The 27,423-nt window shown below is 43.3% G+C and overlaps 1 protein-coding gene across 1 annotated transcript in view; it reads right to left on the reverse strand.

The window, feature by feature from the left end:
• mms22l (MMS22-like, DNA repair protein) overlaps positions 1 to 27,423 on the reverse strand; it is a 131,061-nt gene that overhangs the window by 24,954 nt on the left and 78,684 nt on the right. The window contains exons 15-17 of the mRNA XM_067983841.1: positions 8,672 to 8,862; positions 6,596 to 6,746; positions 3,026 to 3,168 (exon numbers count right to left, since the gene is read on the reverse strand). Coding sequence (XP_067839942.1) covers positions 3,026 to 3,168; positions 6,596 to 6,746; positions 8,672 to 8,862 — 485 coding nt within the window. The remainder of the gene's footprint in view (positions 1 to 3,025; positions 3,169 to 6,595; positions 6,747 to 8,671; positions 8,863 to 27,423) is intronic.

Consider the following 27,423-nt stretch of genomic DNA (forward strand, 5'->3'; position numbering starts at 1 on the left):
AACATGACCGGACAGATGGTCTGAGAAAGCAGGGCAAAGACCAAGGGAAGTCTAGATTAAACTGCATTTATTTCAATGCAAGAAGTCTGATGGGCAAGGCAGATGAACTCAGGGCATGGATGGGTACATGGGACTGGGATGTTATAGCTATTACTGAAACATGGCTAAGGGAGGGGCAGGACTGGCAGCTCAATGTTCCAGGGTACAGATGCTATAGGAAAGATAGAGCAGGAGGTAAGAGAGTAGGGGGAGTTGCGTCCTTGATTAGGGAAAACATCACGGCAGTAGTGAGAGGGGATATATCCGAGGGTTCGCCCACTGAGTCTATATGGGTAGAACTGAAAAATAAGAAGGGAGAGATCACTTTGATAGGATTGTACTACAGACCCCCAAATAGTCAACGGGAAATTGAGGAGCAAATATGTCAGGAGATTACAGACAGCTGCAAGAAAAATAGGGTGGTAATAGTAGGGGACTTTAACTTTCCAGACATTGACTGGGACAGCCATAGCATTAGGGGCTTGGATGGAGAGAAATTTGTTGAGTGTATTCAGGAGGAATTTCTCATTCAGTATGTGGATGGCCTGACTAGAGAGGGGGCAAAACTTGACCTCCTCTTGGGAAATAAGGAAGGGCAGGTGACAGAAGTGTTAGTGAGGGATCACTTTGGGACCAGTGATCATAATTCCATTAGTTTTAAGATAGCTATGGAGAAGGATAGGTCTGGCCCAAAAGTTAAAATTTTAAATTGGGGAAAGGCCAATTTTGATGGTATTAGACAGGAACTTTCAGAAGTTGATTGGGAGAGTCTGTTGGCAGGCAAAGGGACGTCTGGTAAGTGGGAGGCTTTCAAAAGTGTGTTAACCAGGGTTCAGGGTAAGCACATTCCTTATAAAGTGAAGGGCAAGGCTGGTAGAAGTAGGGAACCTTGGATGACTCAGGAGATTGAGGCCCTAGTCAAAAAGAAGAAGGAGGCATATGACATGCATAGGCAGCTGGGATCAAGTGGATCCCTTGAAGAGTATAGAGATTGCCGGAGTAGAGTTAAGAGAGAAATCAGGAGGGCAAAAAGGGGACATGAGATTGCTTTGGCAGATAAGGCAAAGGAGAATCCAAAGAGCTTCTACAAATACATAAAGGGCAAAAGGGTAACTAGGGAGAGAGTAGGGCCTCTTAAGGATCAACAAGGTCATCTATGTGCGGAACCACAAGAGATGGGTGAGATCCTGAATGAATATTCACATCGGTATTTACGGTTGAGAAAGGCATGGATGTTAGGGAACTTGGGGAAATAAATAGTGATGTCTTGAGGAGTGTACATATTACAGAGAGGGAGGTGCTGGAAGTCTTAACGCGCATCAAGGTAGATAAATCTCCGGGACCTGATGAAATGTATCCCAGGACGTTATGGGAGGTTAGGGAGGAAATTGCGGGTCCCCTAGCAGAGATATTTGAATCATCCACCGCTACAGGTGAGGTGCCTGAAGATTGGAGGGTAGCAAATGTTGTGCCTTTGTTTAAGAAGGGCGGCAGGGAAAAGCCTGGGAACTACAGACCAGTGAGCCTGACATCTGTAGTGGGTAAGTTGTTAGAGGGTATTCTGAGGGACAGGATCTACAGGCATTTGGAGAGGCAGGGACTAATTAGGAACAGTCAGCATGGTTTTGTGAGAGGAAAATCATGTCTCACGAATTTGATTGAGTTTTTTGAAGGGGTAACCAAGAAGATAGATGAGGGCTGTGCAGTAGACGTGGTCTACATGGACTTCAGCAAAGCCTTTGACAAGGTACCGCATGGTAGGTTGTTACATAAGGTTAAATCTCATGGGATCCAAGGTGAGGTAGCCAATTGGATACAAAATTGGCTTGACGACAGAAGACAGAGGGTGGTTGTAGAGGGTTGTTTTTCAAACTGGATGCCTGTGTCCAGCGGTGTGCCTCAGGGATCGGTGCTGGGTCCGCTGTTATTTGTTATTTATATTAATGATTTGGATGAGAATTTAGGAGGCATGGTTAGTAAGTTTGCAGATGACACCAAGATTGGTGGCATTGTGGACAGTGAAGAAGGTTATCTAGGATTGCAACGGGATCTTGATAAATTGGGCCAGTGGGCCGATGAATGGCAGATGGAGTTTAATTTAGATAAATGTGAGGTGATGCATTTTGGTAGATCGAATCGGGCCAGGACCCACTCCGTTAATGGTAGGGCGTTGGGGAGAGTTATAGAACAAAGAGATCTCGGAGTACAGGTTCATAGCTCCTTGAAAGTGGAGTCACAGGTGGATAGGGTGGTGAAGAAGGCATTCGGCATGCTTGGTTTCATTGGTCAGAACATTGAATGCAGGAGTTGGGATGTCTTGTTGAAGTTGTACAGGGCATTGGTGAGGCCACACTTGGAGTACTGTGTACAGTTCTGGTCACCCTATTATAGAAAGGATATTATTAAACTAGAAAGAGTGCAGAAAAGATTTACTAGGATGCTACCGGGACTTGATAGTTTGACTTATAGGGAGAGGTTAGACAGACTGGGACTTTTTTCCCTGGAGAGTAGGAGGTTAAGGGGTGATCTTATAGAAGTCTATAAAATAATGAGGGGCATAGATAAGGTAGATAGTCAAAATCTTTTCCCAAAGGTAGGGGAGTCTATAACGAGGGGGCATAGATTTAAGGTGAGAGGGGAGAGATACAAAAGGGTCCAGAGGGGCAATTTTTCACTCAAAGGGTGGTGAGTGTCTGGAACGAGCTGCCAGAGGCAGTAGTAGAGGCGGGTACAATTTTGTCTTTTAAAAAGCATTTGGACAGTTACATGGGTAAGATGGGTATAGAGGGATATGGGCCAAGTGCAGGCAATTGGGACTAGCTTAGTGGTATAAACTGGGCGACATGGACATGTTGGGCCAAAGGGCCTGTTTCCATGTTGTAACTTCTATGATTCTATGAATTCACACCTCAGTTAAGAGAACAATTTTTTCCTTAGTGTTCCCATATCTTTAAACAACTCAAATTATTCTATGTTTTTCTCTTACCAATTGATTGGCTGGAGCCCATTTTTTCTGTAAAGCCAACAGGCTGATTCATATGCTGCTGCAAAACACAGCGAAACCAAGAATGGACTGCAAAAGTTTGGTATGAGCTGCATCCTAGACTTGTAAGAGCATCCACTAAGGAACTGAGGAGGGAGAAAATCAAGGGACAGTTAGACATCTGCAATTTATTGTTTCCTTCATAAAATTTCAGAAGCTGCTTTGAACAGGACTGAAGTTCAGTTATAAAACGTAAATACTGCAGTATATACACCCCCATTCCAGCCAATAGATTTTAACAGATTTCATCCCACTCCGACCTCGGCCTCTTACACTGTTCCAATGAAGCTCAAAGAACAGCATCTCATCTTTCGATGAGGCATTTTAAAGCCTTCCGACCTCAACAATGAATTCAACAACTTCAGATCATAATCACTACTCCCATTTTCTCGGACAGTAGGTGCTGGTAATGATTCTGCTGTTACCATTTACACCTCCTCTGGACCCATCTTTTGTTTCCTTATTGTCCATTACCACCCCTTTTGCCTTGCACCATTATCCCTTTTGTCATTGTATCACTCCTCCCCTCCACCCTATCACAGACCCTTTTGTTCTTCCCCCTCCCCCCACCTTTTTCCCTGGCTCTGTACTTGCCTATAAACTGTTAAATCTCTAACTTCTTCCAGTTCTGATGAAAGGTCATCGGCCTGAAACGTTAACTCTGTTTCTCTCCATGGCCACAGATGCTGCCTGACTTGCTAAATGTTTCCTGCATTTTCTGTTTTTATTTATAATAGATTTTAACAAGTGCGTCCAATTCCCATAAGAGGCATAAAATGCAATTTGCTTTTTAAATGATCACTTTGCAGTTTATAGGTCTTATCAGCAGATTAGAAACAAAATCCATATTAATCTTTCAAAGACTGAAGTGGTATTTCAGTCCCAAAACTTTTTTTTTTAAAAAGGAACAGGACTTTTGTTTCAAAATGTATATATTTAAACAATTAATAGTGAAGAAATTTTGTTCTGTCCATTTCCCTTCAGAGATTCAGTTTTTAAAATCTTAAAGGAAAAGAAACAGGTGTATTTTGATAGAAACTCAAAGGGGACCGGGAACAGTTGAGCAACACAATTGAGAGCTGCAGTCAATGTCATGAACCATGAGAGCAAAGGTAAAGCCATCAATATCGCAAGATTGCAAGCTGAATGTTCTGGGCTGTAACAGATTTATCTTATACATTATACAGTACGAGGTGGTTGTGCAATTTTGGTTGTTTCAAATGATTAAAATATTGTAATCACCATGGAGATTTTCTGAAGAAAATGGTTTTCTTTTATTACAAGAATACTCTGAATTTGGATTCTGTACACCTGTCAAATTGGACTTTGGAACATGTTTCAAATTTACTAAGCTAATGTTTTAACACCTTTAATGTAAAAAAAAGTCCGAAGGTGCTTCATGGAGAAAAAAAACAGAAGCTGAGCCTTTGTGAATGTCTTAGGGTGACTGAAGCTTGGTCGAAGAGATGGGTTTTATGGAGACCTTTAAACATGAGTGGAGAAGTAGAGAGATTGAGGGTATTGCAGAGGGTGGTCCAAAAAATGTGTTTGAGCCTGCTGAAGGCTTTGCCATCAATGGTGGAGTGGAGGGAGGGTGGGGTGCACAGACAGCCAATGTCAGAGAACTGGAGGACATGAGAGACGTGTAAGGCTGGAGATAGTTAGAGGTAGAGTGAGGCAAGACCATGAAAGGAATTGTAGAGGAGGATGAGGATTTTAAGTTTAATGGATGTAGGCCAGCGAGGATGAGGAGAATGGGCGAATGGGATTTAGTGTGGATCAGAATGCAGGCGCTCCCTCAGTAGTGCACTGGAGTGTCAGCCTACATTATTCTACTCCTGGAGTGAACCCATTACCTTCTGACTCAAAGGCGAGAGAGCTACCAGTGAACCTCGGGTGACACTAAGAAAGTAGGGAGTGCTGCACTGTTTTTCAAATCAGATATTAAACCAAGATGTTAAACTCAGGTGGATGTAAAAGATCCCATGAAACTATTTGAAGAAAATCAGGGCATTCTCTTGCTGTCTTAGCCAACTTTTTTCTCTCAACCAGCACCACTAAAAACAAATTATCTAGTCATTTATCTCTTTGGTGTTTGTGGGACCTTGCTGTATGCAAATTAGCTGCCTTATTTGCCTACATTACAACCATGACTACACTATATAAATGCAAGCTCTTTCTTTACCTGTTCACTAAACTTGCTTAAGTGCAAAAAGCTTAAGCATACAGGATCCTTGGCTTCATAAATAAAGGCACAGCATACAAAAGAAAGCAAGTTATGCTAAACCTGTATAAATCATTGGTTAAGACTCAGCTAGAGTATTGTGCCCAAATCTGGACACCACACTTTAGGAAGGATGTCAAGCCTTTGAACAGGGAGCAGAGGAGATTTACTGGAATGATGTTAGGGATGAGGAACTTCAGTTATGTGGAGAGACTGGAGCAGCTGGGATTGTTCTCCTTAGAACAGAGAAGGTTATGAGATATAATAGAGGTGTTCAAAATTATGAAGGGTTTTGAATTGGGGGAAACTGTTTCCATTGGCAGGAGTGTCAGTAACCAGTGGACACAGATTTAAGATAATCGGCAAAAGAACCAAAGGGGAGATGAGGAGAATTTGTTTTACGCGGCAAGTTGTTATGAACTGGAATGCACAGCCAGAAAGGGTGGTAGAAGCAGATTTAATAGTAACTGTCAACGGGGAATTGGATACTTGAAAAGGAAAAACTTGCAGGGCTATGGGGAAAGAGCAGGGGAGTAGAACTAATCTTTTAAAGAGCTGGTATAGACACAATAGGCTGAATGGCCTCCTTCTGTGCTGTATGATTCAAAGTAGTTTTACAATTGTTTTTTCTGTGATGTTTCTATCTCTCAGTATTAATGTGTGCAATATTTTTACGCTGTCAATTTTTGTGATATATTGCTTTAGTAAATTTTCCATATTAATGTTGCCTTTAAGGCTGCAACAGGATTACTGGAAGCATCAAATACTGCATTTCAGGTCCCACAAGCAATGCCACATGATATCTATTAGTTACTTAGAAATTTAGAACTTAAATCTGTGTTAATATGAATCCAGAAAAAACCTTCACTGCAAATATTGATACACTGCTGTGGACTCCTTGTTCTAAAACTCTGGGTAATAAAAAATTTATTTCTATCATTATTTAACAAGAGAAGCATTAAATAATCACTGTTCTTCATAAAATCAACACTACCATTTTGTGATTTATTAATTTATCAGGATTATTTCCATAATAAAGAAAACTAAAGTGGAAATAATTTGCGTTTAAAAGCTTTCAGAACCTCAGTCAGCAAATCCATGACCACTTTATGCATTTAATCAGTGTCATCTGAAGTTCAAGGTACTGGCTTGTGCCTGACAAGGGATTGTGAAAGTAGGGTGTTGCCGTGTACCTGGAGGTTACAGTCCTGACAGACACGGGACAATTCCCAGAGCCTAAGCCATGAAAACACATGGTAGATCAAGAAAAAAAAATCAAAACGTTTTACCTGTTTTGAATTAGATGACTGAGATATCTACAAACTAGCTGAGGGTGTACCATGTCATCCCAGCCAAATAGTTGCATCATGGTTACAAGAGGCTGTGGCTGGAGGTCTTGCGGTGCTGTGCTAGGCATATCCATCGCCAGAAGCGTAAAACCTGGAATACACAATGTTTGTTGTTTTATTAAAAACCTCATTAACAATTCTATCCATATAAAAAGTTGCATTTCATGCACACTTGCATTGGTTACAGCTCAGGCGTCACACCTTTTTACTTGCAAATTTCTGCGTCACAGTTCCACTTCATTGGCTGAACCTTTGTATTCATAAAACAGCAGCAAATCGCGGCTGAACAGATAGGGAATCAGCAAGTAGCAAACAGGAATGAAAACCATCAATCATGAAGTTCAAAATGCTACGAGTGAAAAATGGGAAATCAGCAACAGCGACTAAGTGTTTAAACCAATCAACTAACTCCAAATATTTTAATTGCTTTCAGTCACCATCTAGTTTTCTCCACTAAGCTGAGCACTTATTACTGGAAGCAAGGCTGGTAACATAGTAACGCATAGAAAATTAAGATATTTGCATGAAAATGATTAAACCTATCTAAGCAACAGAATTTTCCGTACTGGAAATGCCTCTTACAATGTTCTCGGTCAGAGTCCTGTGCTTATGTGAGAAGTCTGTGCCTAAAGTTCATGCAGGTTCTCAGATGTATCACTGTCAGCTGAAGATACTAAACAGGGTAACTTTACATAACGAATTAGAAACAGTGGAGCATCACCTAACATGACATGACAGCCCAAAAATAAATCAGAATATATCTTACGTTTTCAACGCAGAAAAGAATCAGTGCCTGTGTTATTAAAAAAGCCTCTGACTTGAAATTTAAAGTAAAAAAAGTCGCAATATGCTGGGCATATTGTGGACCACAGGAAAAAAAATCTGAAAGGGTGGAAGCAACCAAGATTTTGGCTCCACCTCCCCAGAAAAGATTATAGCCCCTGCTTTTAAGCAAGATTTTGTCCCTCCCAATGAACCAGGTTTTGACCCCTCACCCTTTGCCTCCTCCACTGAGCAAGTTTGCGGCCTCTTTCTCTCCCCCTCCTTCCCACAAAGTATATATCAGGAACCCACTATCCCACAAAATGAAGAAGAAATGGAGTAGCCTCCAAAATCCTTGGAGGATGGTAGCTGAAAGATAGTGAGTTCAAGTAGTCAGCGAGTATCAAGCGCCAGTGGTAGGTCCAGCATCTGAGCGAAATGACCATCAAAGTAAAATGGGAAACAAAACCAATAGCTTCTCCTCCAGGAATCATGGATCCCTCCACACCCATTGAGCAGTAAGTCACAGATTGCATTCATTACCCACTCCCCCAACATGTGAAATTCTCATTCGTTCACAGAAGGCTGCATCTTCCCTTTCTACCCCCCCCCACCCCCGACATTGAAGAACATATAAAATTGAAGGTATATGAAATTATACACCGGAACGTTCAACTTCGGCAGGGGTGTAAAATGGGCCGTATGGGATCAACCGCCCGTTATACGCCCGGCAGATTGAGTTATAACTTGAGTGATAATTGTCCATCTGAACTCAATTACATAGCAGTTTTGTAATCACTCTCTGATATTAGTTATTATATTCATAATATAAAATATTTGAATCTTAGGCAGAGAGGATTTATTGTATTTTTGCACAGACTAACAAACATTTGTGTATATGTCAATTTAAGTGCACTTCATGTATATGGGCACACACAGCAGAAGGTTCATAACTGACATAATTCCAATTCAATCTAACCAGTTATTTATAATGACATCAAAGTCTCTGTTTCCTTACTACAGAAGTTGTGACACCAGGTGTAATGTGACTATATAATTAACACAGCTGAGGCCCAAACTAGAAGGGTGTCCTCCAGAAAACATGATGATGATGCTACATTTGGTGTGTTATCGTGTACAGAATTCAGGTAGAAACAGGAATCTTTCTTACCATTTCATACTGTTTTTTTGTGGTTATGATGTTTTTAAATGCTAAGAACTGGGACAGAGCTCTGTAATGAGGATTGCACTGACCTGCAGCATTATCAGCTATCTGTGAAGAAGGTGTCTGCGACAGTCTCTGGCTCTTCACAAAAGGAAAGAAATTCCTCCAGAGAGCACTGGCGATCGCTAGGTGGCGCTCTTTGGCAACTAATGGTACAGGAACCCTCTGTGAAGGCACATGAGGCTGCTGAAGGGGCTGGATTGACTGCTTGTGCATACTCCTGAGGAGAGATAAGTGAAGAAAATAAAAATATTTTGAACCCTGTAAGGAGTGTTAAATTCTCATTGGACAAATTTTATTTTCATGTTCAGTGATTGTTGCAGTCCAATACAAAATACACATTTTTTTCTAGAATTATACATTTTTGCTCATTTCTATTTTTCTTCTTTCCCTGGTTCATTTCTTAGGCTTTCTTGCCATTTTTCTGTTCCCTTTAATGTTCCCCTTCATTGTTCCCGTTTCCTCTTAATGTGTTCCCCCCCCCCCCTCAAATCATGTATCAGCTGCAATCAAGAGAAGTAGCTCCTCATGCTGTGAAAGCCAGAAGCAGTGACAATAGATGGTAGAGAGTAGTCTGAGGACGACACTCAGAAGATGCTGGAGTAATCGTCAAACTTAGAATAGTGGAGAATCGAGAATAGGAGAGATTGTAAAATTGGACTCAAAGGGATAAGTGAAGACATGCAGGTAGTTATTTTGAACGCTGTTTGAAATAGTCAATTCTGCTTAAGTGAATATAAATTGAAATAAAACCGTTTCTGGCAGCACCAACTGGATAAATTTCAGTTCACTGAATACTTTTGAGCCAGATGACACATTCCATTGAGTTTATCTATATTTTGATTTTTTTAAAACAATGTTGTACATTCCTAATATGATAACAAATTTCCATTAAAATATATACTAAAATGTAACCATACTAAAATTTACATCTGATAAAGCCCCTTTGGGACTATCTTTAAGTGATTGCAAATCATTATTACAGGTTCAAATCTGAACCATTTATTGTTGGGAGAGTTGTTTAAATGCTTTCTCTCTCTCTCTTTCCCTCTCTCTCTTGCTAAACAAGCAATTATTATAACAGACTTTACGTTATACCATAAGATGCTCTTGAATCTAGATGTAGTTGTCATACTTCCAAATTTACAAAATAAAAAATAATTATTGAAAAAAATATGAGCTATCAAAATCCCTAGATTAAATTACAGCCATACCCATTTAAGGATATATTTAAATACCTATTGTTAATTTTATGGCATTATTTTGTTTAAAATTCAGGTCAATTTTACACCTAATTCGTACCCCAGGACCACTTGTATATTTGTTTCACCCACCTGCTGATATTGTTCTTTAATTATTTTGTGTTCTCATACATTACTATCATGGTATACAGCAGTACATGAGCCAGTGTAACTTCAGAGAAAACCTTCCCAATTATAGTGCATGGCTGTTTTACTAGCAGGGGATGAAAGCAATAGCTTGATTCTTGGCCTGCACCAAACCAGCAGTGCAGTGGCATTTCCACTATCACTAACTGGTGTGATGCCTTCTGAATTATTGTGAAAAATTATAGCAGAAGAGAATTAAAAATTGCACAAATTTAACTGATAAAAGTGGGAGTTTAAAAAGTCCAGTGCATCAAGGTAGTAACTGTCGTAAATTAAGATATCCCAATTAGGAGAATGGGGGGAGAAATCACTTTGTTCTTCAGTGAGATATCTTTATACTTTGGTTAAAGAGCAGGCGAGTTCTCCCCAGTGTCCTGGCCAATATTTACCCCTCAACCAACATCACTAAAAAAACAGATGATCTGAATATCTCATTGCTATTTGTGGGATCTTGTGGGACCTTGTAATGTAGGAAACGCTGTAGACAATTTGCAACAGAGACTACACTTCAAAAGTACTTCATTGGCTGTAAAGTGCTTTGGGATGTCCCGAGGTCTTGAAAGGCATTATATAAATTATTATACCACATATTATTTATGCGGTATGCCAGTTGTGACACACTCAGATTTGAACTAGATCATTGCACCTTGCTGTGTACTGGTCCACCTCCATGGAACCAAGCAGCCATATAGAAGCAAACACAAGGAACGGTTCACAGTACAGGCAGTTAAGTGGTACTTTCATGACAGATGAGAGTGGAGAGAAAGAGCTGCTGCGTGTGAAAATTACCAACAACCTGACTTTGATAGTTCCACCTTCCTTTATGAACGGTTGGGTCACTTGTTCAGGTGGCAGAAGTTTGGAGAAGTTGGCCTTAATGTTGGATGTAGTTTGGGAGATCTTGGCAAAATGGAAAATCTTATTGGGTAAAAGAATTCTGATCTTATAAACTGTCAAGCTCATAAAATTAAGTAAAATGTGAAATGTTCTAATAAAATAAAACTTGGAAAGAGGCATTGTCACCTCTGCAAAATTGCTGGAAAAGATGTTTTCCTCTCTCTCCACACACAATATATAATTTGTGTTACAGAGACTTCATTTATTCCAATTGCACTTGACTTCATCTTATTGTGATGAAAATGATCCTCCCCAAAACACCAATGAGGAACACCGGGAAATTTATGTTTAGAATTTGAGTAGAGAAATATTACAGCAGTACTAAAGAGAATTGAAATGAACAAAGGTGCACTTAAATATCAATTAATGTACTTTATTTCCTCAAAGTGTTTTGCTTGTAGATGCCTATGAAGCAATAATTAATATAAATATCTTCTATCTCTGTTCACGTGTGTATATATAAAAAAATCCAGGGGAAAAAGCACTTACTTTCTCCGTGTAATGTTTCAAATGTAAAAAAGCTAAAATTTAAGATGATGTTCAACTTTTCAAAGAAGATTCAATAAGTTTGGTTTATCAGGACATCACTGGGTGCAAAAACTAGTGACATCTGCATTAATTTCTACAAAAGCTAAAAGATAAATGTAAAAAATAAACAAAACCTCTTCGCCTCTCTCTCCTCCTTTAAGACGCTGCTTAAAACCTACCTCTTTGACCAAGCTTTTGATCACCTGTACTAATATCTCCTTATGTGGCTTGGTGTCAAATTTTGTTTAATAACAGTCCTGTGAAGTGCCTTGGGATGTTTTACTACGTCAAAGGCGATATATAAATGCAAGTTGTTGTTGTTGATAGAATTTTTTTTAAATGCAATAATCAAAATAAGACTCCAATATCCTCCTCGCATGTGGGAGCGTGGCCAATCAAATTCAACGATCATGAACTACGGTTGGCTGCCTGTTATAAGGAGCAAAACAGTGCCACTATATTATGCTATATCTCATTTTGAGACAATGTGGCATGAATTCAATAACACACTCAATTTTCTTCTATTTCAGGAGTAGTGTTTCTGCTACTTAATCTAATTTTGAAGTTGCAAGTTTCTAGAGGTTTAATACAGATATGTCTGCAGGGAATCAATGTTCCTGTAGAAAAGGAGACATTAACAAATCTGTCTGGAAGAGTAGGTTGGAACATATTATACCAGCAGGCTGATAAAACTAAATAACATGCTTATTAAAAACAACCTGTAGAAATGTGCCACCATTTCTCCTTCCATTTATCTTCTGGTCAAGTCAATTGGGACTCTACATTAACGCTCACACAGTATTATTGCATTTGAGTTATTAAATTCCATAAACAATGTTATAGAGTTGCAGCTGAGATATATGAATACAACATAATATGATTTGGTACCCATCAGGACGACCTTCAAAACTGCTGGGAACCTCTGAGAATAGAAACATTTAGAACGAGTGGCTCCCCTGCTCAGAAACTTCAGGCTGCCACTGCACATTACTGCTGGGACTGAATTCAATCCAGTGATTTCAATGAAATTATGGGCAGTCTGCCTGCTCCACAGTGTGAGCCCCCTAAGTGGGTATATTTTGGCAGCCATGCTGCCAATGTTGTTAAAGAGAGAAAGCTGCCATCCAACACAAACAGACAAATTGACAAACAAGCTTTTATCATTACAAATCGATTGTTTGGGGTCTTCTCTTTGCAAGTAGTGCATTTCTGATCAATTTTAACCGATAGCTTAGTCTTCAGACACCTGGGCCTGGATTTTAACATTGAGATGAGAACTCAGCGGGTGGGTGGATTTGCCCATGGGAAACCCGGAACCAAAGTGAGCGCGTTTAAATCTGCTTTCGCATCTCGATTACAGTCAATTATCTTTGCTTCTGGGTTTCGCGTCTCCAAGCTTTTGCGGCGGGCGTACTGCGCACCCGGATGATGCGATCACAACTGCATTATTTAAAGGGCCAGTTCAACAATAGATTTTGAAGGAGAAAAGAGAAATGGAGTCCAGGAAAGCAAAGGCAGTGCCTAGATTTAGTGATGCCTCCCTAGATGTGCTACTGGCTGCAGTGAGAGCCAGGAGGTTATTTTTCCAAGGGATGGCAGGAAGAAACCTGGCTCTGTCACCAAAAACGCTTGGTTGGAGGTAGCACAAGAGGTAACAAGCAGTAGCACGGTGCCCAGGTCTTGGCTGCAGTGCAGGAAACAATTCAATGACCTGAGCAAGTCTGGAAAAGTAAATATATTTGCATATTCACCCATATCCTGTTGTGTACAACACCGCCATCCCCCACCCCCATCACTCGGTCTTGGCAAGCGTACTCCATTACAAGACTCCTCACACCCACTTCAGTGTCACCAGCAACCATCCTTTATTTTCTATGCACTTGCTCACCTCCCCATTTATGAACCCAACACTGTCACTCGCCCCAATCCCGATGCAATGTGATGCATCTATGCGACAGTGACCCTCTGATGAATCTGTCTGACAGTCATCCTCAGCCAATGCACTGCATTTGTCGGGTGAATACGGTACCTTCAGTAACTCACAGGTCTGTTCTGTTTCCCCTTGTAGGAGAAGAGAGTGCAAAACGCAAAAGAGAGGGCAAGGACTGGCGGTGGATCTCCACAGATTGTGGAAATAACTGAAGCGGAGGAGTCGTCAATAAATGGCACATCTGTGATCCTCTCAATCAGAGATGGAGAGACTGGAAGTTCATATCTGGGTGGTGACAGAATATAACATGTATTTCACAAAGATGCTGACGTTATATAATCAATGCCTGAAGTATGAGAAGCCCGAGTATGGAGATTGGCAAGATCGTTATTGTGCTAAGACGAAGTCGTTTTGCTTTATTTTGTCTCCCAGGGACATCACGCCTACAAGAAGACTCTGCTGAGATGGATGATGTCAATTCCTCATTCCTTCTGAGGGTGCACCATCACATGACATACAGCCATGCACCAGCGCAGATACTTGTACTTCGGTGGGTCCTAATAGACAGATTGTTAGGTTGTCAACTGGTGATTCACAATTCACAAGTCACAAGTGAGTACGAGTAGACACTGGTGGCAGGGGCAGCTGTGCAGAGTCCGCGTAAGAGGGCGCACTCTTCTCCAAGCTCTGCTCAGCTGGACATAGATGCCGGGGGCCATCGTTGAGAAGGAAAATGATACAGTTGGATCTGTTGCAAAGTACTGGAAAATGTGCCACGCACACTTTCCATAGTAGCTGAGAGGATGGAGGAATCCAATTGCAGCATTGGTGGAGTGATGTCGCAGGTAAGTGACAGAATGTCTGCACTGGGCTTCAAGCACGGCTCACAAATGAGTCTACACAGGCCATGACCACAGCTGTGCAGGAGATGTCTGCCTCCTTCAACAGGACAACAGATACCTTATCAGTGGCCTCACAATGCATCACTGATCTCCGCCAAGCTGCTCTCCAGTACAGCGGTAGGAGTGATGTGGCGCTGGCCCAGAAGAGGGGTGATGGCGAAATAGGATATGGAAGTGGGAACTCCACTCAAACCGCTCCCATGTCTCACCCAGTACCTGAAATAGTGTCTCTTCTCCCGATGGCCGAGTCTGCGCCTGCATAAATGCAGGTGGAGTAGTCTTTGGCGGGGCCCTTACGGGCTCCAAAACCCAGAGGTCGTAAGCCAAAAGGAGCTCAGCAGTCAAGGCAGGGATCTGAGCAGTCTGCCTCTACCTCTGCTGAAGCCACAGGGGATGCACAATATAGAAACGGTGGAAAGCGTAAGTTTAAGGAATTGTAGTTCACCAAGGATATGCACAAGGGTGTTTGAACAAATGTATGTTGTAATTTATATTTCTTTTAATGTTGGCACATAAAATTTATTCACTATCACCACTTCCAAGTCTTCCACATTGTTGCTTTCAGACTTTCAAGTGGACCTTTCATTTGCTTCATGACCAATGCCAATCCATGGTGACACCCATTGGGCAGTCATGCAATGGGTGTATGCGTGGCTGAAGGACGGTTTTGTGCAAAGGGAGGGGGGAGTTTTGGTGGTCGTAGTGATGATTTTGCCAGGTGGCATGAGTAGGTCAAAGATCTTTATTTTTGGAATGTCATAATGAGAACCTGAGAAAGATGTGTGTGGCTGGTCTCGCGATGTGTGCACCGTTGCCATTTTCCTTATCCTCTTCCTCCTCCTCAATGTTGCCGCTGACAGAGGATGATCGAGGAGCACCTTCGTCCTCGACAACCTGTAAACTTCTCTGCAGCACAATGTTGTGCAGGACGCAGCGCACCAAGATTATCCTGGAGACCTTCACTGGCGGATACTGAAAGGCTCCGCCAGTTCTGTCGAGGCATCTGAAGCGCATCTTTAACATGCCTGTGGCTTGCTCAATGACACACCTGATGGTCATGTGGCTGTGGTAGTATCGTTGTCGTGCCTTGTTGGTGGGATTCCTCACAAGTGTCATGATCCACGTTTGCAGGTGGTATCCTCTGTCTCCAACGAGTCAGCCCTTAAGCCTGTCTCTTGCCTGGAAGAGGTTTGGAATGTTTGACAGGTGCAAAATGAAGGCATCATGACAGCTGCCAGGGAATCTGGCGCACACCTGCAGAAATCTCTGGTCGCACACCAGCTGCCCGTTAATGGAGTGATAGCCCTTTTGGTTAATGAATACTGCTAGTTCGTGTGGTGGTCCTTGAATTGCCACACGTGTGCAATCGATTGCACCCTGCACCCGTGGGAAGCCAGCCAGAGAGGAAAATCCCAGTGCCCGCTCATTCTGGCTGTTGTTGTCACGGCTGGAGTTCACATAATCAGATGCACAGGCAAACAACCCGTCCGTCATCCGTCTTATACACTTGTGTACTGAAGATTGAGAGACCCTACAAATGTCACCAGTCGAGCCCTGGAAGGAACCAGAGGCAAAGAAATTCAGGGCTGTGGTTACTTTAAGTGCGATGGGCAATGCGTGACCACCAGGTCCAGCAGGGAGCAGCTCTTCCCTGAAGGAGACTGCAGATGTCTGTGACCATCTGCCAACTCTACTTGAGCCTGCGTAAGCACTGGTCCTCAGAGAGCCTCAGCCTATATAGCCTCTCACATGGGTAGTGCCTCCTGTTACCCCAGCCCCTCTGTTGCTCCCCTCTCTGCTGTTCTCCAGGTCTTTGTTGTGCACCTCTCTCTTGTGCACCTACAGATCCCAACACAACACGACGTGGCTGCCATGGATGATCATTTTCTTCCTCCTCAGATGTCCTCTGGACTACGCCCCACCATCCTGATCTCGTTAGTTTGAGAGGCTCCAAAATGTAGGTAAATATGTCTGAACACAAGAATTCTCAGTCTCATCAAAGAAATCTCAGTCTAAACACAAAGAACTCTCAGCCAAACGACTGCCTAAGAGAACTGAGTGACCAGCTGCAATGCCTGACCTTTTATTGAGATGTCTCAATCACAGGTTTAAAGGGCCAAATGAGCTTCTGCTGCACCTCACCTCCATTTCAATGGCGTCTTTCAGAAGCCACGGGAAACACGTGCAGAAGTTAAATCCGTTCCTGTTGCAGAATCCACAAAAAAATAAGTACCTCAAGAGTTTGAATTACCTACACTGACCCTATAACAATCGGCCTGTCGGTTTTAAGTGGGGACAGGACTTCCGGATTTCGGTTGCGCGCGCAAAGTGGGTGTGTTGTAGCCGAGATGAGGTTCCGCTTCCAACTTCTGTCATTTTGATCTCACACCTGCCCCCAACTCACCCGTTCTTGGGGGTTAAAAGTTCCCCCCCATTTTATTTGTTGAATAGCTCCATTGGAAAAAGGAACAACCGTCTTTCTCTAGACTTACCACAGTGTTATAAATTTTGTACTAACGGTGCTGAGGCATGTTCCTTATAATTTTCCTAAATATTTTTGTTTCAACACAAATCAGGGGATACTCAACCTTATTATTGGTGTTAGTTTTCCAGTCACCATTCCATCTCCCTTCCTCTCACGATTCATGTTGGGGCATGGATCTATGGATATTGGCAGCTCTCTGGGTACTTTGTCTAAATGGCAGTTCTTCACGTGTTACTCCAGATAACTAGAGTTGACAGACTATCCAATTTTAGAAGCATTACAACTGAACCAGATCCAAATCCAGTCTAGCTGATGAACACGTGTATTATCCAGCAGGGGTCACCTATTTGTGATCAGGAGTAGGAATCCTGACTGACTGTTCCCTCTCCCTAACAATGGTTAAATGAGGACCTTACCCACTATGCCATCAAACAAGACTATTTTTGGGTCACATTCAACTAAAATGCTTTATGTGAAGTAGGTGATGTAATAGTTTGCGTTCCCAGGGAATGGCCCTGGGAGTCCTCAACATTGACTCCGTACCCCATCAAATCTTATGGCATCAGGTCAAACATGGGCAAGGAAACCTCCTGCTGATTACCACATACCGCCCTCCCTCAGCTGATGAATCAGTCCTCCTCCATGTTGAACACCACTTGGAGGAAGCACTAAGAGTAGCAAGGGCACAGAATATATTCTGGGTGGGGGACTTCAATGTCCATCACCAAGAGTGGCTCGGCAGCACCACTACTGACCGAGATGGCCGAGTCCTAAAGGACATAGCTGCCAGACTGGGCCTGTGGCAGGTAGTGGGCGAATCAACACGAGGGAAAAATCGACTTGACCTCGTCCTCAACAATCTACCTGTCGCAGATGCATCTGTCCATGACAGTATTGGTAGGAGTGACTATGCACTGTCCTCGTGGAGACGAAGTCCCGTCTTCGCACTGATGACACCATCCAACCAGGAGCAGCACCAGGCATACCTAAAAATGAGGTGCCAACTTGGTGAAGCTACAACTCAGGACTACATGCATGCTAAACTGCGGAAGCAACATGCTATAGACAGAGCTAAGCGATTCCACAACCAACGGATCAGATCACAGCTCTGCAGTCCTGCCACATCCAGTCGTGAATGGTGGTGGACAATTAAACAACTAACGATAGGAGGAGCCTCCATGAACATCCCCATCCTCAATGATGGCGGAGTTCAGCACGTGAGTGCAAAGGACAAGGCTGAAGCGTTTGCAACCATCTTCAGCCAGAAGTGCCGAGTGGAAGATCCATCTCAGCCTCCTCCCGATATCCCCACCATCACAGAAGCCAGTCTTCAGCCAATTCGATTCGCTCCACGTGATATCAAGAAATGGCTGAATGCACTGGATACAGCAAAGGCTATGGGCCCCGACAACATCCCGGCTGTAGTGCTGAAGACTTGTGCTCCAGAACTAGCCACTCCTCTAGCCAAGCTGTTCCAGTACAGCTACAACACTGGCATCCACCCGACAATGTGGAAAATTGCCCAGGGATGTCCTGTCCACAAAAAGCAGGACAAATCCAATCCGGCCAATTACCGCCCCATCAGTCTACTCTCAATCATCAGCAAAGTGATGGAAGGTGTCGTCGACAGTGCTATCAAGCGACACTTACTCACCAATAACCTGCTCACCGATGCTCAGTTTGGGTTCCGCCAGGACCACTCGGCTCCAGACCTCATTACAGCCTTGGTCCAAACATGGACAAAAGAGCTGAATTCCAGAGGTGAGGTGAGAGTTACTGCCCTTGACATCAAGGCAGCATTTGACCGAGTGTGGCACCAAGGAGCTCTAGTAAAATTGAAGTCAATGGGAATCAGGGGAAAATTCTCCAGTGGCTGGAGTCATACCAAGCACAAAGGAAGATGGTAGTGGTTGTTGGAGGCCAATCATCTCAGCCCCAGGACATTGCTGCAGGAGTTCCTCAGGGCAGTGTCCTCGGCCCAACCATCTTCAGCTGCTTCATCAATGACATTCCCTCCATCATAAAGTCAGAAATGGGGATGTTCGCTGATGATTGCACAGTGTTCAGTTCCATTCGCAACCCCTCAGATAGTGAAGCAGTCCGTGCCCGCATGCAGCAAGACCTGGACGACATCCAGGCTTGGGCTGATAAGTGCCAAGTAACATTCGCGCCAGACAAGTGCCAGGCAATGACTATCTCCAACAAGAGAGAGTCAAACACCTCCCCTTGACATTCAACAGTATTACCATCGCCCAATCCCCCACCATCAACATCCTGGGGGTCACCACTGACCAGAAACTTAACTGGACCAGCCATATAAATGCTGTGGCTGCAAGAGCAGGTCAGAGGCTGGGTATTCTACGGCGAGTGACTCACCTCCTGACTCCCCAAAGCCTTTCCACCATCTACAAGGCACATGTCAGGAGTGTGATGGAATACTCTCCACTTGCCTGGATGAGTGCAGCTCCAACAACACTCAAGAAGCTAGACACCATCCAGGACAACGCAGTCCGCTTGACTGGCATCCCATCCACCACCCTAAATATTCACTCCCTTCACCACCGGCGCACAGTGGCTGCAGTGTGCACCATCCACAGAATGCACTGCAACAACTCGCCAAGGCTTCTTCGACAGCACCTCCCAAACCCGCAACCTCTATCACCTAGAAGGACAAGGGCAGAAGGCACATGGGAACAATACCACCTGCACATTCCCCTCCAAGTCACACACCATCCTGACTTGGAAATATATCGCCGTTCCTTCATCGTCGCTGGGTCAAAATCCTGGAACTCCCCACCTAACAGCACTGTGGGAGAACCGTCACCAGACGGACTGCAGCGGTTCAAGAAGGCAGCTCACCACCACCTTCTCAAGGGTAATTAGGGATGGGCAATAAATGCTGGCCTCGCCAGCGACACCCACATCAATGAATGAATAAAAAAAAAATCAGACAACCAATACGATGAACACAAATTCTTGGGGGGGGGGGAGCAGTGTTAACAAAGAGCTGGGTGTGACAGAATATCCTAATGTGTATCATTCTTCATTTAACCATTCCTGTCGGTAATTGTGTATGAACACCAGCTAATTTATACTTCGGAGCTCATTTTCAACTTTGACAGGTGCGGAAAACTGGTTGTGGCGGATTGGCCACCCCAGTACACCCTGCCTGATTTTCCTTACTATTAAAGTCGGGCAGGGTGTACAACAGGCGGTCGGAATCGCTGCCACCAGATTTCTGCCCCATTGAAAATGACTCATTGTGTTCATTTCATGTCATTCCAGACCAAAACTGGTATATGACAATCAGATTTTCTGTTTTGTAAATGCAAAAATATTTCAGCATATGCTACTTCAGCTTATGACAAGAAAAAATATTACATGGATATAGCAGAATCAGAAAGAATGAGACCAAATAAACCCGACACTATTTGGTTTCAATCTGAGCAATTTTGACTTTCGTTCGGTCGGCTGCCCCAATCTCTAAGGCAGGAGGCTGGTATACATTGAGGGCGGGGCCTCACTAACAAGCCGCCGGCGAGTTGCACACCCTGAATGGGTGTCCCATTGCTGCTCACCAGCTCTGGACAAGGGTATGATCGGGCGTTCACTGAGGCCAACTCGGCCAGCAGGAAAGTAGGTACTTTGCGGGGGTGGGGGTTGATGCGAGAAGGCTAATTATGCTTCTTTATTCAAAAAATTGTTACTGTTAAAAACTTGGCAACTATTGTACATCATTTATATACATCATCCCTTTCTGATATGTCTTAATTTCAGGTAAGTTTCAAACTAGAATCATAGAACTTTATAGCACAGAAGGAGGCCATTTGGCCCATCGTGCTTGTGCCAGCTCTTTGAGCTATCCAATTCGTCCCACTCCCCTGCTCTTTCCCCGTAGCCATGCAAATTTTTCCTTTTCAAGCACATATTCAATTTTCTTTTGAAAGTTACCATTGAACCTGCTTCCACCACCTTTCAGGCAGTGCAGTCCAGATCATTATAACTCACTGTGTAAAAAAAATTCTCCTCATCTCCCTTCTGGTTCTTTTGCCAATTATCTTAAATCTGTGTCCTCTGGTTATCGACCCTCCGGTGGGAACAGTTTCTCCCTATCTACTCGAACAAAGACCCTCATCATTTTGAGCACTTGTATTAAATCTCACCATAACCTTCTCTGCTCTAAGGAGAACAATCACAGCTTCTCTAGTTTCTCCAAATAACTAAAGTTCTGATAAATCTCCTCTGCATCCTCTCCAAGTCCTGGACATCCTTCCCAAAGTGTGGTGCCCAGAATTGAACACAATACTCCAACTGTCTTAAATTTAAACAAAGCCAATTACATAAGTATGAGAGGCGAGTTGGCTAAGGTAGATTGGGAAATTAGATTAAAAGATAGATAATTAGATTAAAAGGTAGATAAGCAATGGCGAACATTTAAAGAAATAATTCATAATTCTCAACGAATATATAGTTAGCCATGGTTGGACCACTTTTCCCATGGAGGAATAAAAACTCCATGGGAAAAGTGGTCCAACCATGACTAACTAGAGAAGTTAAGGATAGTATTAGATTAAAAGAAGAGGCTTATCGTGTTGTCAAAAAGAAAAGTAAGCCTGAGAACTGGGAGGGTTTGAGAAATCAGAAAAGGATGACCAAGAAATTGATAAAGAGGGAGAAAAATGAATATGAGAGTAAACTATCAAGAAATATAAAAGCTTTGGCAAGTATGTAAAAAGGAAGAGATTAGCAAAGGTAAACATGGGCCCCTTAGAGGCAGAGACAGGAGAAATAATAATGGGGAATAAGGAAATGTTAGAGATGCTAAACAAATATTTTGTACCGTTTTCACAGTAGATCACAAAAAGCATACCAGAAATAGTGGGGAACCAGGGGTCTAATGAGAGTGAGGAACTTAAAGTAATTAATATTAGTAAAGAAAAAGTACTGGAGAAATGAATGGGATTAAAAGCCGACAAATCCCCTGGACCTGATGGCCTACATTCTAGGGTTTTAAAAGAGGTGGCTGCAGAGATAGTGGATGCATTGGTTTTGATCTTCCAGAATTCCCTTGATTCTCGAACAGTCCCTGTGGATTGGAAAGTAACAAATGTAACCTTGTTATTCAAGAAAGGAGAGAAAAGAGAAAATAGGGAACCATAGGCCAGTTAGCCTGACATCAATAGTAGGAAAAATGCTCGAATCTATTATTAAGAACGTGGTAGCAGGGCACTTAGAAACTCATAATATGAAAGGGAAATAGTGTTTGATAAATCTACTGGAGATTTTTTGAGGGTGTAACTAGCAGGGGAGATAAAGGTCCAGTCGATGGAGTACCAACTGGAACCACCTAGAGTACGGTGTACAGTTTTGGTCTCCTTACCTAAGGAAGGATATACTTGCCTTAAGAGGCGGTGCAACGAAGGTTTACTAGATTGATTCCTGGGATGAAAGGGTTGTCCTACGAAGAGAGAGTGAGTAGAATGGGCCTATGTTATCTGGAGTTTAGAAGAATGAGAGGTGATCTCATTGAAACGTATAAAATTCTTAGAGGGCTTGACAAGGTAGAAGCTGAGAGGCTGTTTCATCTGGCTGGAGAGTCTAGAAGTAGGGGTCATAGACTCAGGATAAGGGGCTGGCCATTTAGGACCAAGATGAGGAAAACTTTCTTCACTCAGAGAGTTGTGAATCTTTGGAATTCTCTACCCCAGAGGACTGTGCATGCTCAGTGGTTGAGTATATTCAAAACTGAGATCGATAGATTTTTGGACACTATGAGAATCAAGGGATATGGGGATAGGGTGGGAAAGTGGAGTTGAGGTAGAAGATCAGCCATGATCTTATTGAATGGTGGAACAGGCTCGAGGGGCCGTATGGCCTACTCCTGCTCCTATTTCTTATGTTCTTAACTGAGGCCTAGAAAGACCTCTATTTATAAAGATCCCATATGCTTTTTTGAAAAAAAACAGCTTTATCAACTTGTCCTGTCACCTTCAAAGATTTGTGTATGAACTCGAAACAGGACACAAAAAATCCTTTTCTACTCTAATTGAACAACAGCAATTGACAACTCCAATAACATTGAAACCTTTAGAGAAATCAAATAGGGAGAACAATAGTCAATTAACTTTTAATTTGTTAAACATTTCCCCAGAAAGTTAGGAGAAACTTGCAAATGTTAATGATATTAATTTATGCAAAATTCTAATTAATTGTTTTTCATTTCCAAAATATTTGGTCAGCTAGTAGTATAGTAGCCTGATAAGATCCAAATTAAAGATACTCAAATTTGATTATATTTAATCTATCTTTCAATAGTGTGTGCGCAGGCATGCGCACCACCTCTATCTTGTCACTATGCTTGAAGAGTGACTGCCACGCGAATAACATTTTTAGGAGGCCAGTTTAGAAACACAATTGAAGGTTTTGTGGATAAATACAGACAGAGATGATCAACTCTTCCATCACCATCCCTGGGTATGTCCTGTCCCACCGGCAGGACAGTCCCACCAGAGGTGGTGGAACAGTGATATACGGTCAAGAAGGAGTGGCCCTGGGAGTTCTCAACATTGAAATCTAATGGGATCAGTTCAAACATGGGCAAGGAAACCGCCTGCTGATTACCACATACCGCCCTCCCTCAGCTGATGAATCAGTCCTCCTCCATGTTGAACACCACTTGGAGGAAGCACTGAGGGTAGCATGGGCACAGAATGTACTCTGGGTGGGGGACTTCAATGTCCATCACCAAGAATGGCTCGGTAGCGCCATTACTGACCGAGCTGGCCGAGTCCTAAGGGATGTAGCTGCCAGACTGGGCCTGCGGCAGGTGGTGAGCGAACCAGCACGAGGGAAAAACCTACTTGACCTCATCCTCACCAATCTGCCTGTCGCAAATGCATCTGTCCATGACAGTATTGGTAGGAGTGACCACCGCACAGTCCTCGTGGAGACGAAGTCCCGTCTTCGCACTGAGGACACCATCCAACGTGTTGTGTGGCACTACCACCGTGCTAAATGGGACAGATTCATAATAGATCTAGCAGCTCAAAACTGGGCATCCAGGAGGCACTGTGGGCCATCAGCAGCAGAATTGTATTCCACCACAATCTGTAACCTCATGGCTCAGCATATTCCTCACTCTACCATTACCAACAATCCAGAGGATTAACCCTGGTTCAATGAGGAGTGTAGAAGAGCATGCCAGGATCAGCACCAGGCATACCTAAAAATGAGGTGCCAACCTGGTGAAGCTACAACTCAGGACTACATGCATGCTAAACAGCGGAAGCAACATGCTATAGACATAGCTAAGCGATTCCACAAGCAACGGATCAGATCAAAGCTCTGCAGTCCTGCCACATCCAGTCGTGAATAGGGGTGGACCATCATTGATGGTGGAGTCCAGAACATGAGTGTAAAAGACAAGGCTGAAGCATTTGCAACCATATTCAGCCAGAAGTGCCGAGTGAATGATCCATCTCGGCCTCCTCCCGATATCCCCACCATCACAGAAGCCAGTCTTCAGCCAATTCGATTCACTCCACGTGACATCAAGAAACGGCTGAGTGCACTGGATACAGCAAAGGCTATGGGCCCCGACAACATCCCAGCTGTAGTGTTGAAGAATTGTGCTCCAGAACTAGCTCCGCCTCTAGCCAAGCTGTTCCAGTACAGCTACAACACTGGCATCTACCCGACAAGGTGGAAAATTGCCCAGGTATGTCCTGTCCACAAATAGCAGGACAAATCCAATCCGGCCAATTACTGCCCCATCAGTCTACTCTCAATCATCAGCAAAGTGATGGAAGGTGTCGTCGACAGTGCTATCAAGCTATCCACTATCTACAAGGCACAAGTCAAGAGTCTGATGGAATACTCTCCACTTGCCTGGATGAGTGCAGCTCCAACAACACTCAAGAAGCTCGACACCATCCAGGACAACGCAGCCTGCTTGATCGGCACCCCATCCATCACCCTAAACATTCACTCCCTTCACCACCGGCGCACTGTGGCTGCAGTGTGTACCATCCACAGGATGCACTGCAGCAACTCGCCAAGGCTTCTTCGACAGCACCTCCCAAACCCGCGACCTCTACCACCTAGAAGGAAAAGGGCAGCAGGCACATGGGAACAACACCACATGCATGTTCCCCTCCAAGTCACACACCATCCCAACTTGGAAATATATCGCCGTTCCTTCATCGTCGCTGGGTCAAAATCCTGGAACTCCCTTCCTAACAGCACTGAGGGAGAACCGTCACCACACGGACTGCAGCGGTTCAAGAAGGCGGCTCACCACCACCTTCTCAAGGGCAATTAGGGATGGGCAATAAATGCTGGCCTCACCAGTGACGCCCACATCCTATGAACGAATAAAACAAAAACAACTCCATCGAACATGATGGCACCTGTGTAGCTGGGACCAGAGAAGGGTGGAGAGATTAGAAATTGAGGGATTAGATGAGAAGGATGGGGAGGGGTGTGATCTATGAAAAGGTTTGTTAAGTTTAATGGACTTTTCATGACCCTAAAAATGTTAAACTCTTATGACCACAGAGGTGCTCTGAAAAGTAACTAACCAGCTATGTATAATAGTTTAATTGTAAGTAAACAATGTGAAATTTTGCAAACCTATTGTCAGGGTTCAGAAAGAAATTTGCAGAACTGATCCTTTTGATTAAATAAGTAGAATAAAGAATATGGGCTCGATTTTAATTTGTCAGCTGCCTGTTTCTTGCCTGAAAAACAGGATGCCGGCAGTTGAAAATCAGAGGACACCTCAGACGCCCCATAGACTCTCAAGGACCGTCTGATGCAATTTTCAGCCAGGACTATTAATGGACGAGCAGCACACCTGCTTGTTTCTGGCAATACTCTGCTAATATATGCAACTCATGTCTTACGCTGGTTGTAGGACCAGTTTGCAATTTTCAAATACACGAGTAGTGAGTGCGCTCCACCCATTTGTACCAGGCAGTGAGTGGCCTAATTGGCATTCTTTAAAGGGACCACTGGTAGCCACTCCACAAAAGATCCAGATATTTTCTGAGATGAATCTCTGTGAAAATAAAACAAGCAGGAGTGGTCTTCCTACTTCCATAAAAATACTGTGGCACACTGCTGGCCTGGGCTTACCTCCACTCTGAGATTGGCTCCCCTCCCCAGACCCAACCTGCCAGCCAGCTCAGTGTAGGAACCAGCCAATTGCTCACCCTGCCACAACCTCTCTCTCCACCTTTAAGTCACTCCTTAAAACCTACCTCTTTGACCAAGCTTTTGGTCACCAGTCCTAGTATTTCCACACGGACTGCAGCGGTTCAAGAAGGTGGCTCACCACCACCTTCTCAAGGGCAATTAGGGATGGGCAATAAATGCCGGCCTCGCCAGCGACGCCCACATCCCGTGAACGAATTAAAAAAAATGTGGCTCGATGCCAAATTTTGCTTGATAACGCTCCTGTGAAGCATCTTGGGATGTTTTACTATGTTAAAGGCGCTATATAAATGCAAGTTGTTGTTGTTTCCCAAGGCCAGCAATCCGCCAACTTTGCTCTCATTTCTGGAGGAACTTGGAAATCCCACCTCCCCCACCCCCACATATTGTGGGAGTAAGGAAGTGGATTTATGGTCAAAATAGCTTTTTCCCATTCCATGCTTTGTTTTGTTCTTAAATCAATGGATCAATATAAATTAAATCTAACTCAAATCCTAACCAATGCTGGTTCCAATGATATTCAAAAGTCAAATTTTAAAATGCATGTCAGATATTTTTTCTTTTTAATTTTTGTGATTAGTATAATTGCTAAAACATTCAGAATTGAGATTTCTATGCCATCAATGAACTGCTTTTGAAATGCAGTCATTGTTTTTAGAATCATTGAATGGTTACAGCACAGGAGACCATTCGGCCCGTTGAGCCCGTGCCGGCTCTTTGTAAGAGCAATCCAGTTGGTTGCATTTCCCGGCTCTTTCCTCGTAACCCTGCAAATTTTTTCCCTTCAAGTATTTATCCAATTCCTTTTTGAAAGCCACGATTGAATCTGCATCCACCACCCTTTCAGGCAGCGCATTCCAGATCATAACAACGTGCTGCATAAAAAATGTTTTCCTCATGTCTCCTTTGGTTCTTTTGCCAATCACCTTAAATCTGTGTCCTCTGGTTCTCGACCCTTCCACCAATGGGAACAGTTTCTCTTTATTTACTTTATCTAAACCCTTCATGATTTTGAATTCTTCCATAAAATCTCCTCTCAACCTTCTCTGCTCTAAGGAGAACAACCCCAGCTTCTCCAGTCTGTCCACATAACTGAAGTCCCTCATCCCTGGAACCATTCTAGTAAATCTTTTCTGCACCCTCTCTAAGGCCTTCACATACTTCTAAAGTGCGGAATTGGACACAATACTCCAGCTGTGGCCGAACCAGTGTTTTATAAAGGTTCAATATAACTTCCTTGCTTTTGTACTCTATGCCTCTATTTATAAAGCCCAGAATCCCATTGCTTTTTTAACTGCTTTCTCAACCTATCCTGCCACCTTCAAAGATTTGTGCACATAAAACCCCAGGTCTCTCTGTTCCTGCACCCACTTTAGAATTGTACCATTTAGTTTATATTGCCTCTCCTCATTCTTCCTACCAAAATGTATCATTTCAC

The sequence above is a fragment of the Heptranchias perlo genome, chromosome 5, assembly GCF_035084215.1.
Source record: "Heptranchias perlo isolate sHepPer1 chromosome 5, sHepPer1.hap1, whole genome shotgun sequence".
NCBI classification, from domain to species: Eukaryota; Metazoa; Chordata; class Chondrichthyes; order Hexanchiformes; family Hexanchidae; genus Heptranchias; species Heptranchias perlo.